Source organism: Tachypleus tridentatus, chromosome 2 (genome assembly GCF_004210375.1).
Source record: "Tachypleus tridentatus isolate NWPU-2018 chromosome 2, ASM421037v1, whole genome shotgun sequence".
NCBI classification, from domain to species: domain Eukaryota; kingdom Metazoa; phylum Arthropoda; class Merostomata; order Xiphosura; family Limulidae; genus Tachypleus; species Tachypleus tridentatus.
The window spans coordinates 106,552,080-106,566,735 of NC_134826.1; the positions used below are offsets into that span (position 1 = coordinate 106,552,080).

General features: G+C 31.8%; 1 protein-coding gene across 7 annotated transcripts in view; it reads right to left on the minus strand.

The window, feature by feature from the left end:
- Window positions 1–14,656, minus strand: part of LOC143244784 (uncharacterized) — a 129,358-nt gene that overhangs the window by 97,406 nt on the left and 17,296 nt on the right. For all 7 annotated transcript variants that reach the window (XR_013025323.1, XM_076490094.1, XM_076490096.1 and 4 more), the window contains exon 2: window positions 3,465–3,748. Coding sequence is in view for 6 of the 7 variants with exons in the window: in XM_076490094.1 (XP_076346209.1) it covers window positions 3,465–3,703 (239 nt within the window). In the remaining variant the exon portion in view is untranslated. The remainder of the gene's footprint in view (window positions 1–3,464; window positions 3,749–14,656) is intronic.

Genomic DNA, 14,656 nt, shown 5'->3' on the forward strand with positions numbered 1-14,656 from the left:
GGTAAATATTTATTAAATATTACAAATTCATTTGTACACAAAAAATCAGATTTTTCAATGAAATATTTTTCTAAAGATTTGTTTATGAAAATATCAAGTCTGCTTCACTACTAGTATGAGAGCAGAGTGATTTCATGTTATGATTAAAAACTATTCTTTGTTCCAAAAACCTCAAATATTATTTACAGATTATTACTATTTAGAAATAAATTATTCAACTTGTTTTTCTTAAAATATAGAACAATAAATAAAGTAGAGCAAACAATTATCTCTTCTAGCAACAACCTTTGAACTCAGTTGCTGCTAGACATAGGTTGCTGAGCTTTTTAAAATTTTTCACATGGAGAATATAAAACAAAATTTCTTTTAGGTTTTATATATACAGTTGAATAATTGAAAAACCATGAATAACTACACTGATACCACAGAATTACACTTAAGTAAGCTTAGTAACCAAGATGAATTTAGGTTTAAAAAATATGGAATTTTATTCAATAAAATGTGGCACCCTTTTCACAGATTAAAATAGTTAAGAAAACTATTAAGGGGTATTCTAAGCTGTCAATTGGTTATTAACATATCATATATTGAAGTCAGTGGATATAAGGAACAGTTTCCAAAAATGAAAAAAAGGTGAATGGAGCCACTGTGTTTGATTCAGTATATAAGCAAAATAAAAAGATACAAGGTTCTCCTTTTATATTTTAGCTTGTTGATATTGGTAATTTGAGTTCCTAATTTGTACAAAACTATAACCTTAGTATTTTGACATCACAAACACCTAATTTTAAACAATGCTGCACTGAACATACCATGTGACTTACTAAAATCTATTAGGTGTGTTCTTTTAACATTTACTTTTAAATTGAGAAATTAGCTCATATACAATATTAAAGTTTGATTTATAATCCACAATTTGGTACAAAAATTTACAGATATAATTTCATAAGATAACAGTTCAATAAAATTTTAAATGCAAGTCAATAAACAAGATGATTTTGACATTTGACCCACTGCAAAAAGGTTAATGAGGATGTATTAAACACAAGATTTGACTTTTTGCATTTTGTTACCCTGATTATACAGCTTATATTAAATGTGGCTTGGTATAATAATTCTTTAGGTTGAGAACCTGGGATAACAATTCTTCAGATGGTCCAATGAAGTATGTCAGTAAACCAACCAACATTTCATATACATGTATATATTTTAAAATCTGACCTTGAATGTTATGAGGAAAAATTTCCAACTATAGATTTCTTCCTACATAAATCCATAGTTTCATATCAGATGGAATTAAATGTTTTCTCTGTGAATAACTCACTAAACAGATGTTTCATGTTAGTTTGTCAGTTTAAAAAGATATGTTGATTAAAGTATGATGAAAAGCTTTATTAATATTTTTTACTGACTATGTTAGACTTCCTAGACAAAATTTCAATAATAATAATAAAAAAAAGTAAAAATATTATTTTTTTCTGTCTAACACATGCAAAACATCAACTGGCTAAATTGACACCATAATTATCAAAGTATGACATCTGAGATAAATAACTGAATTAAAATTCACTCACTGAATGTAACTGATCTTTTGCATGCAGTATATCATATGCAATAGTTCAATCACTGTCAAATAATTATTTTCAAGAGTGCAACAAAGTTTAATACCTAGTTATTTTAATCAGTTGTTGGTAGTGTTAACAACTACTGCAACACATAATTTTGCTTTTTTATTGTTATTGAAGAACTCTTGCTCATCATCAGTTTCATTTTTATAATCTATTTGTTTAAAAATGTTTTATCTTTTAATTTGCCATTTCTCTAATGCATACAAAAAAAATTGTGTTCCAATTCATACACATTCTCTGATGATTTAGTACATATCTACACAGCAATAAGCAGTCTGCAAAGTGCTCCAATGAAAGAACAGGAACTTGTCACTAATAATTAATGTTAGTGATTGTAGTTATAACTTTAGATTTGTAATATTAACAAAATAAAAAATTGAAAGGGACAAAATTATTAGTTAATACTAATGTAGCTTGGAATAAGAAAACACTCAATTAAATTCAACACTCAAACAAGAATTGCTTTTGGTGTATAATAGTGACTAAACAATCGTAATGTAACAGGAATCAACATTTAATCACGTGAAAAAGTTCAGTAATTTAGAGTTGCAGTTTTATGTTTTCGTTCAATTTTGCATCACAAGCACAGAGTTGGGTAATTTGTGAAATCAATTAATTGCCAGGCTTATTCATTGATTACATTCAAATAATTATTCTCACATGAAACTTGGATAGATGTAATAATTGGAAACATTAATTTTAAACAGTTGATTATCTTCATGTCTCTCACAGATTAAATTAAGAAGCCTCAAATTAACAGAAAATAATAAGAATTTACCATGGCAATATTTCAATTCCTTGGACAGTTTGAATAATTGAAAACTGTAACAACTGGGAACATTAATTTTGAGTTGCTGATAACTTTTGTCACATTAATTGATTATTTTAACTGACACTACTGATGTAGTAAAATTACATGCAGCAAAAAGTCTGACTTCCCATTATGAAGGCCCATAAGCAAGTTGCAAGTATGCAGTGTAAATTGTAAGCCCTGTTGATTATCAGGAAGTATAAGGATTGCTCAATTCCAATAAATTGGTTTTATGGGTGATAAATTAAGTGCTGATAAATTAAAACATCTACAAAAATTAATTTGAAAGATTATCACCTTATTTGATCTTATATGTTAACCAGCTAGTAGAAAAAAGCTTATGAAGAACCAACCATTTCAAAGATGACAAGAAAGTGAATATTTTGATCTATTTATATACTAGCAAAACATTTTGATAGTTAAACAGGAACTTTTCAGTGTAATAATGAATGATACTGATTGTAGTTATAACTTAACCTTTGTAATATTAGCAAAGTAAAGAACTGAAATGGATAAAATTGTTAGTTGACACTAATAGAGCTTGAAGTAAATTCAACTATTTGTTCTTATTCTTTCATTTATCAGGCACAACAAATACAGCCACTGGACATTAAAAAGGGAAACTGAGAAGTTTGGTTTCTTGCTAAACTTGTTGAAATTTGTATTACCCATTAGGTGATACTTTATTTGTACTCAGCTCTTCAAATACAAAAATAAGAAAAATGAATAATGAGAAAAATGCAGTAATATATGGAAATTTAATATATAACTTCATAAGGCCACAAATATTTTTGACTTACCTATATCAAGAACATTAAACTTCACAGATAATTTGAGAAAGTTAACTTTTTGTAAATACAGCTACTGTGATTTTAATGACAATGAGGTCTTGTAATCATTCCCGTAAAATTTTGTGAATGGAAAGGTGTGAACACCAGGTCAAGAAACAATTTAGAGGTTGTAACAGTACTATTACTTTTTATGTTAATGTAATTATTAATTCAAAATTTTATAATAACACTTACCCTTGTTCTTCCATCAATTCTTGCATTTCCATACATTTCAGTTCAACTTTTCGTTTCCTTTCATGGGCTAGTATGTCTTCATTTGGTTGCTTGTTAGCTAAAGCATCAAGTTTCTTGATGTCTTCTTCTGTTTTGTAATTTACTTTGTCTTTCACTTGTTTAACTAATGACAAGTTCCTCTGGACATAGCCATTTGTACCACTACCCCGTGGTGTTTGAAGTCCTATTCCATTGTACATGTTAAAAACTTCAACTGACTTGAGAAATTTACTTTTTTTTAGTATCTACAAGAAAAATGATGAAAATGTATTTGTAGTTTATAGAGAATTATTAATTATATTCTATACTAACTAAAGCAGTAATAAAAATTCTAAAACATATTTACCACTAAAGTAACATAAACAATAAAGATTTTCATAAAATCTTGAAAGTATTTCTCATACAAATCAACTAAACATCTTTTCACTTGTTAACTGTTAAAAAAACACAGCTATCAAAAAATCACATTTGAGGGATTAAGCCATTAACAATCTATATTATAGATGAGATGGCAATGTTACAATAACTGACATAAAAAATGTAACTATTATCAGGTTTTCAAATATGATCTCCGTAGACTTATTGGTTGGTGTGGTAAAAATTAAACTTTACAAAAGGGTGTTACACCTAAGGGGATTTAACATTATTCATTGCCTAACTTGTTTATTAATAACACTGATAGTAATAACTTATGTAACAGACTGCATACAAATAAAGTGTAGGTTTTACCTGAAAAAGTACTATTACCACAACTTAATAATGTATTAAAACCAAATATCTTAATACCAGCAACTATCATACAGCTCATCAAACAATTACAAAGAAGCATCTTACTGTATCTTACTGCTTTCAAAACATGAACCTTACTGATCAAAGGCATCAGACAAAATTTCAAGAATATGCTTACTAAAATGATAAAATTTGAATTAAATTTTATCCTAAGATGTTATATATTTTGATAACCTGCCATGCAAAAGGTTATTTAACAAACTAATACATTATGCATAACAAAGGAATTATAAATTTGAAACATACTTTTGGGTCTTGATTGTTCATTATTTGTGTCTTGGGGTCTAAATTATGTATTATAAAAAGAAAGCACATTTAAATGTTTCTCTCAAGTATAACTGTATGATAAAGCTTGTAATAATGGTGAGTAATTCCATGCCAACTCACCCAGAAAAAAGAATTTCTCCTCGTTCATGTCATAGATTTTCTTGAAACAAATTCAAGCAAAAACTTCATTTTGATTTATTCAGCCATGCAAAATCCTAAAGATGTACTGCATGGCTGAACACATCAAAATGAGGTTTTTGCTCATATTTATTCAAAGAAATCTTTGACATGAACTGAGAAGCTCTGGATGAGTTGACATGGAATGATCCTGGTTTAAGTTTGTGTTTGCTTTCAGCCAAAGAAAGAAAACAGGAATGTTTCATTTAGCCCTTTTAGTTAAATTATGGCATATTGTTTGAATGATATTCTTGATAGGTCAAACAACATTAGTGTGAGCCAATTCACAGGATAGAAGCTAAGATGATATGACTGCTGGGTGGTAAAAACCAGTCTAGCCCCACAGGCAAGAAGGAAAAAAAAACACCTATTATTTTCGTTTATAATTTTAATTTACAAATTTATTTGAAAAGCCTAACAAAACATTCCATACAAGCAGTCACTAGGCCAACACATCTTATGGGGTGAATGACAAGTCTAAAAATATAAAGGTAGAGACAAATTTTACTCTAAAATTTTACTTTTCTGATTGATCTATCTTTAACAGCAGGCAACTGATACAAATAGGCATGATGAGATTAAAAGGTTTTATACAAAAAAACATACTGATATACTTCTATATTTTAAATATCTGTTAAATTCTGAAAACATTTTTACACACCACATCAACTTTATTAAAAGAAAATCAACTTGCATACTATCCACTGTGGATTATATAGTATGATGTGCCATGCTATGTACAACTCAGTTTGCTGTTTGTTCAAGTTTCATGATGAGGTTTTTTTTTCTGGTTTTGTCTTAAAAAGTATTTTAGCATGAAAGATATTTGTTCTGTTACTTTTCTGAAAAAGTTTGTTTCTAACAAGCTAACTGTGAAGTAAACTGTACTGCAACATCAATGAAGAAATTTTGTGTTTATGATAAACTCTTGCTCAGCAATATTTAGTGTCACACAGCAGCAATAACAATGCAAGGGAGTGCTAGACATGCAGACTGAGGCAGCCACAACCACTGTTCACCCTACAACCCTGCCATTTCAGAAAAAAACTTAAAAATTCAGAAAAAAGATTATCTTACATAATTAATGTCAAACATTTATTAGTGCCATAGAAAAAGTATTATAAAAATCACTAATGTTAATATCCACAGTTACTTAAATTTCAACCTATTAGAAATTATTACAATGATAAATCTCTGTTTAAGTAACAGAAAAGTAAGACACAACCAAAACATTCAAGAGTTACCTTCCACATGGGGATATCATATGGCAGGGGTCTTCAAACCCTTTTAGACAAAGACCAGGAGATAAATTGTTTTAGGCTTTGCAGGCCAGAAGGATCATAAAAAAATTAAATAGTGATGCATACATGATAAGAATACAACATCACTAATCTATTTCTCATAAGAGCATGTGCTGAAAATATTTAAAATGCACAATTGTCCTTTCATAGCCTTAGTGAGAAGCACAAAACTGGTGCTCTTCTGAAAAAATTACACTTAAGTAAGGTTCAAAAGTGATTGCAAATGTGCATCTGATAAGGCTGATCTGTAACTAGATACCATGTACTTCATCTTTAAAAATGTCTTTTCACAGAAATAGGTAATGCCAAAAACTGAAATGAATCCATGAGCAAATTAACATATTGATCACTTTTGAAGGCACTTACAGAACACTATCAGTTTCTCTTCTTTGTATTTGTACTTCAATGTGTCTTTGGATTACAGATTATTCACTTCCATTTCAACTTCAGGTGGCAATTCATCAATAACACAATAAAATAAGTTTTGGAAGATCCTTATTTCTGCTGTACTTGTATCAAGATCAGATAAACACTCCTTGAACTGTAGTTTCAGGTGATAAAGGATATTTTATGCAAAAATATCCTGTGGGGAAATGGGGATCCTGCTTCTTGCTTGAACTTTTCACAACATGGAAAGAGTGTGTGAAGCAATTCCTCATCAACTGGGACTCACAAAGAATTAGTTTTTGCCAAAATTCTTTCACCTCAGTTTTGTCTTGTAATCTAAGATCAAATTCATTCTGGCACATGGACAAGTCCACACAAAAATCTAATTTTCAAAGCCATTCACTGTTTGTGAGTAACTGTTAAGGGCAGTTCTTTTCATTTAAGAAAATTTCAATACAAAAAATCATGACAAAACCTTCCCACAGCTAAGCCATCAAAATGAAGTGTGGTAGGGCAAATCAAGATATATTGCTTCTATTTCTGCCAAAAATTCACAGAATTGACAATGGTTGAGTTCAAGAGAGTGAATGAAGTTGAAACTACAGGTTCCATGACACATGACAGATCCAGATACTGCTGATAAACAATGGAGTAAAGTACCATCGGCTTGGAACAACCTACACCATCAACTGCTTTGTAAATTTGTCCAACTAAACCTATTCCTGCACCACACATATTTTTCCTGTAATCTGTTGTTTGCACTTCAGCCATTTCCATTCCAGGTTGTACAGAGTTAGTGATTTTTTTACTTTGTTCAAAATGTCCTCACCTGTGGTTATTCCGTGCATAATGTGCACAGACGCTTATTCTTCAGTCACTTCAAAATTAATATTGACTCCATGAATAAACAACAGCAACTTGGTGTTGGACACATTTGTTGACTCGTCAAGCATGATCGAAAAGCACTCAAACTCTTTGGCCTTGTCTTTCAGCTGAGGCACACTATTGCTTCTTCAACTCTACAAGCAACTGTATTCATCAAAAGGCTAATAGTCTCAAAAAAGTCTACTTTTTCTGGGCACATTTTTCTGGCTGCTTTAATCATACATAAATTAATTAGCTTACCATTTGGTAAATGGTTTTCCTCGCTTGGCTAACAGGTGTGCCACTCAGAAACTTGCTCTTCTTGCAGCTTTATTCTCGGCTTTCTTCCTCTTAAATACAAACTGTCATGATGATAAGTTACTTTTCAAGGTTTAGAATTTGTCCAAATGTAGCATTCCGTGAACTGAGATTAGATTTTATAAGTGTTTGGTTTGGTAATGTTTACAAATGTTGTATTCTTCTCGCACAGCAATAGTCTCATTGCATATTAAGTACAATGCTTTGTTACATGATTCAATAACAAAGTAGTTCACACTCCCCTGTTCTTAAAACACAAGATCCAGAGTTACCTTTTCTCTTCAACTCTTGTCCTGACACAATAACTAGGAATAGCTATGGACCTAAACAAAGTAAACACAAGCATTCACTGACACACACTGAGGTAAACAGGACAAGCGTGAGAAGAAGCACCCTGCTTCAGGACACTGAGATGACATAATGCTAAGTTATATGACATTTTTCAGCAAATAAAAAAGTGTATCGCACCTAGATTGGTTTTGTTCAATTACGTTTTATTTTTATATCATTAAAAATGAAAATGATAATATATCATTTTATTACTTCCATGAACTGTTGGCAGGGTGTATTGCAACTAGATAAGCTTTTGGTCAATTATGTTTTTTGTTGTTTTTTTTATAATTTAAAAAAATTATAGAACTTTAATAAACTGTTGGTGGGCCATATAAACTGAAGTCATGGGCTGAATGCTGCCCATGGGCCACAGTTTGGAGACCCCTGTGTCACATGGCATAATTTTGTTCCCACTGAGGACATCAGATGGCCTCATTATGATGAATAGCTTATTTCATTTTGTTGTTTTTTCACAAGCAAATTAGTTAGAGCTGCTAAATCTAGTATCCTTTTCTAAAAGAAGTATTTTTTTTCAGGAGAATCAAGTATGATTTACTCAAGAAACACAATATACCTAACAGAAAAGAAGCCTGACTACTGATAGCTTGATGAGCAAAATAAAAAGTTGGTAATCTCTGTGCCCAAATAAGCCACTCTTTTTTACCTGTTACACACATTCAAAAATATACATAAATTTTTCTTTACGTTCCAAATAACCTCAAATATAACTCTGCACCTTTCCATTACAAGTTTGAATGTAATTCTAAAATAACAGTACATACAAATCACATCATTGCAATAATGTGTATATTTAACACAGAAGTGGTATCAGCTAAATAAAAAAAAATTCTGTTTTAGAAAAATGCTACACAATGGTATATCTGCACTTTCTCCAGTATAGAGAATCAAGCTTTATATTTTACCACTGTAGATCCTTACACTTACAATCGACCCACCACAAAAACAACAAAACAAAAGTCTAGCCCTGCATTTCAAAGACTGTATTTAGTGACTCTACATCTAATCATTGCATTTAAACTTATTTCACAATACAAACACATTTTATAAAAATTTAACATTTTTAATGTTTCAAGCCATCACAATCTGTTTTGAGTGAAAACACGTTCAAGTTTTAATGCTCAAATTTCTTTAAGACCATTAACATTCTCTCTACTCTTTTAAGCAAATATCATTCCTGTAATAGCTATGTCAAATTAATAGTGTCCTGCTGAGCATTCACCAGTTTTATGAAAATATATTACCATATATAAAGATGAAATGTTTGTTTGTTGCACCTTAACTCCTCTGAGCCAATTGGTCTAAACTACAATTTTTATGTAAACACTAAGTGCTATGAGGAATATCCTAAGGGGGGTCAAAATTGAACTTAACCCTATTTCTATTTTATAAAGCCTGCTGGTTAGTTACTCCTATTAAGTCAATCTTAAACAATTTTGTCAAATTGTCACTTTATATAATGCTGAATATTATAAAGGGATTCATGATTAAAGTATGAAAGTTGCTGGATTATTTCTTAAACAACTATGCTTTTTTCATGGCAAGTGAGATGTAAGGTCTTCAAAGGTGGGATTACCTCAAAATATATATTTATCAGTAGATGGAAAGCAAACTGCAAAAGTTGTTTATAAATAACCTATGTTGTAATTTAAAAATGTTTAAATAAAGTTTTTGTTCAAGCTGTTACTTTGAAATATATGACTGTTATTAAATTTACAGTTTTAATTAAATTTAAGGATTCCCTGTCAGTTGATGGGTATTTTAGTTTGTAAAAACTCTAAATAAAAACACGATTTCAGCTCTTCTTTAAAACACTACTGAGTAATTAAATATTTCAAGCTGTTATTAATAACTTCCTTCAATTTCATTCTTTACTCTGCAACACCACTGTTCCTTTAACAAAAGAAGCAATTTTTTGTTTTTTTTAACACATTTCAAAGTGAAAAAAGTTTTAAAAATGAAAATATACCAGCTGATGTATGCATTCAACATAATGGGAAGACATAAGGCCTTTGGTAGTGCCACAAAGTGATCAGGTCTTAACCTCACCCTCGATATTAATATCCTAGAAGCCCTAACAGTACATGCCAAGATTGATTACAATTGGTCTAGCAGTGCACCAGTTATAAGTTGAGACACACAAACACAGACTTTTTAATTTCACTGTGCTGAATTCTGAAGATAATAAAATGAGAGGACACAGGGTGAAGAACATGAAAAGATGGTTCGAATTCCAGTTCAAACAGCTTTATTTCTTTAACAAGATGACTGACTTGTCAAACAACTTGCACTTAGCAATTGTAAAACAATAAAAAATAGTAACAACTGGAAAATTTCAATTGATTAGTTATTTCTTTTAGCTATGGCCCTTGTTGCTTAAGTTGAGCAACCCTGATTTAATTAAAACTAATAATAAGAATTGATTACAGCAATATTTTGATTATTTGGATAACTGAAATAATCAAAAATGAAATTAACTGGAAACTCTGATTTCAATTAGATGATTATATTCATGAGATTGATTTAATAATAATGCTGATTAATCCATTACATCATGTCACATTAACTGATATACGTGACATTCATAAATAATCGTCAATCACCTAGCTCTACAGGACCTCTTGACAACAATTACTATTCACATAAATCCAACATTTAAAAATCTTTTGTTGACTTGCTTTTAATTACTTTTTCAACAAAATGAAAAAGTTGCTATGAATGTGGATTAAAAGTCATTTTTTGCACACTGCCAGCTACACCTACTATTTCATTTTCAAGAAATAACATGAGGCTCATTTTGCCTACCTAGGCCATCCTATTTTTTGTTACTAGCTAACTCCAAAATATATGATATATGGACAACACGGGACCATTTAGTCCTTCAGTGATGTTCCAGCATACCTAATCCAAACAAAAGGAAAATAACAATTGAACTCATATTTATTTTTCAGGAAATCATTGGTTTTGCCTCTTAAAATCTTGTAAAGTTTTAGCTTTTACTTCTGTTTAAAGCAAGTTACACAATAAGGTAATCACTATGTTAGAAAAATAAAGCTTCTAACTGGAATACAGCTTCCATTTTCCAAATCTTACATTTGTGTCCCCTTTTCCTAATGTATTCAGTATACAACACAAAAAAACTACAGGCCTTTATTCTATTGACCCTGTGGATAAACTTGGAAATTTTACTTTCATCACGTCCTACTCTTCTCAAGAGAAAAAAAAAATTTCTTAACCCTATAAGATAACCCTTCTACCCTCACCTTTATCCCAGTGGCCCTCCTCTGAACTATTTTCAAAAGGTCTGTAAAGGCAGTCAAAATTGTAAATTGTACAAAGTATTCAAAGCATGCAGGATTTGGTGGCATCATAATACTTAAGAAAAATGTCAAAATTTAGTTTTTAATAGATGCTATTCCATTACAACTTTATATCAGTTGTGGCTGTCAAGTTACTTGATGGTTTGCATAAAAAAAAGGTGACATTTTCTTACACTGAAAATTTATCTCCTCCCATCCAAAACTATCATGACCTTGGTTTGCCCTCTAAGCTTTACTAAAAGCTATAATTTTCGTACAATAAAAATGTATTTCCAATAAATACTTACCTCCATTCAACTAAATTGCTATTCCCATTCAGTACTGCCATCTGTGTGCAAAAGATCTGTTTCACATGCCACAAGCCTTGAAGCACCCACCCACCTTTGAATTTAATGATTCAAATGCATATCACATGCAAATTATCATGCAACAACCGTCCACCCATAACAGTGCAACACTATCTCTTGATGCATGGGGCATCCTCCCTCTATTCAATTCTCCCAAAATATCACTCTGAGTTTTGGCATAAAATGGAAACATCACTTTTCAGTGGGGAGAAAAAGTGTGAGGTGAGAGGGAGGTGATTGTCTGTGGAAAATACATTTTCATTATGAGAAAATTATAACTTCTGATACGGTACATTGCTTCCTTTCACACAAATAGCTAGAATACCACATTGAAAAGGTGGAGGGACCAACGCAAGGGAAAGATGCATCCAAAGAGTAGAACCTCATATGTGGAAAATTACCCCACTTCTGCATCATGTATATTTTCATTGATTGTGGAAAGATCTCATATAGATGGGTGGGAAGACGGAGAATTAGATCCATGTGGATGAAAACTAGGCAGGAAAGGCATCCAAACTGTAAGATATCAAAATTCTGGAAAACACAAAAGTGGGTATGATGAAAAGATTTTCCACAAGGTATAGTGCTAGGACATGACAGACCATACTCTGACATCCAAAACCCACAATGCTGGGAACCAACATCCACAGAAGTATATGATGAGGATCATACCATTGATAAGCCAAATACAATCTAAAACCTAGCCATTTGGTCCCAACCTCCATATGGAAGTAGGAAAGAGGATCATACTATTTTCACTTAATCACTTAGAGAGAATCTTATATACTCCTGACCCATGAACAGGAAATATGATAGCGACATGAGAAACTGATTGACTAATCTGGAAATTCAACATCACAAAGATTTCTGTGTAATGCAAACCATCACACTCAAGTTTAAAATGAGAGAAAATGCCCTAAGCACAGTAACATCCTCAGAATAATAAGAATATCAATGGATAGCAGAATGGGAAGAACTATATTTATTTGTAAGTACCTCCAATTTGAGACCCAACATGAATGAAGTAACAAGAGAATAAATGAGTGAGAGAATACAGACATCAATAATGCATATGTGAGAACTTACATTGACTGGTTCATCTCTAATGCTAAAACCCAGCCATGAGGAACTGACAACCATATGGAGAAAGGATGAGGGATCCCAATAAAAGAGGTGAACAGCAATTTTGACAGCTCATTATCAACACTAGCAGAGCAATACTGCTATACTCTCAACTAATGTATATATATATAAAAAAATATAGATGCGTACACACACATTACTAGTATTTCATTAATACATTCAGGAGGATTCTTCCACAGTCACCACCCTAGAAGCTTAAAACAGAAAATCGATAATGACTCTTAAGAAAGCATGGTGGAGAATCAATTGGAACTTATTTTGAAAAGCAGACCATATCTATTTATTCAATACAACGCATGACAAGAATGGGCAGCTCTCCCCTTCTGGTTTAGCTATATAGTCAATGAATAAGTACAATTTGGGACAAGCAAACATATTGCAAGGATAAATATACAGTGAAATACTGTATCTCAACAGTGTGCATTTGTTGTCCATGGAAATCATAACATGTAAGTTGATGTGGTCTTGCAGTGCAGATTTGACCAGTTTAAGTATACCTTGACAGGAACCATACCATTTGGATACTGAGATCAAGAAAGAAAACAAGAGATATTCCCACGAAAAATAAGAGGTACATAAAAGAATGAAGGATGGCAACAGGTGGATGACAGTACCCTGACAAGAAAGAAACAGATACCCAAAACAGAGAATGAGAGATTAATGTATAAGATGTAGTCCTGATGTTTGACAGCCACAAAAAAAATTAGGAAGATCAAACCACACACCTCACTTATGAAGATGAGCATCAGGGAACAGAAGTAATCCATAAAAGTGGAGGAAGTGGTAAACCTGATATTGTAGGTAAGGGAAGAAGAGCACAAAAGAATCACAAAGAAGTAGAGTAAGGAAGAAAATCATGGGAAATGAATTCAAAGGAAAGAATCACTAAAAACAATGAAACAACCCACAGCACACACTAGACAGAGAAAGTCATGTGGATCACATAAAGAAGAAATGTGGAAGATGGTAAGAAAAGGTCAAAGAAATGTAATACCATGAGTCACTAAAATGAAGGTTAATAAAATTGATCCAGAAAAAGAAAATCAAGCTGAAACAGCCAAGAAAACTAAAGCAGTGAAAAACAGAAAACATCAATTCAAAAGATCTGAACTGGAGAGATATGGATGAACAAAACTTTGGGGAAGAAGACTGATGGAATAATAAAAACAACTATTGTTTGAAACTGAATGATAGCCTGTATGAACTTAAAGACAGTCATGAAGAAATGATGATGATCCAGAGACCAAAAACAAAAGGTATAACTAACTGGGAAGCCACAGAAGAATAAAAACCTTTACATGAAGAACTGGCCCACAGAAGGCTGAGCTACCAAAAATTAAGAGGATGAAGAGTGTGTGTTGGGACTGGAAAGTCAGTTATCAACAAGGGCAAATTATCTGGAGCATGACCTTCCAGAAGATGTACGTAAAGTGAGTGGGTTCAAAAAAGAAAATCCAATGTTTACAACAAAGTGAACAAGAATGAGTGTCCCCTTGGTGAGTGATATAAACCAAGACCATCAAAAAGTCAAATGAAACATGATTAGTCAAATCTGGAAATGAGGAGGAGAGTGAATTAAAGCACCATGAGCTGGCAGAAGGTGTGAAATGGATAAGATTTTATGCTTGTAGACCACTGTTCAGAGGCCTATTGTTGATTTAACCACACACCCAATCTTTGAAGATGAACATCAAGGAACAAAAACTTCAGAAAATCATGAGGAAGCAGTAACCCCAATGTTGTGAGTGAAATGTTTAACTAGTATTGCACATAGGCAAAAAGGGAAGGTTGAAATTTATGAGAAAAATCCAGAGTAAAGGCTTGGATAACAGAAAACTCCTTTGAATGCATTTAAAGAAGAAAATGGATTGTATTGATGGAAAGAGTGT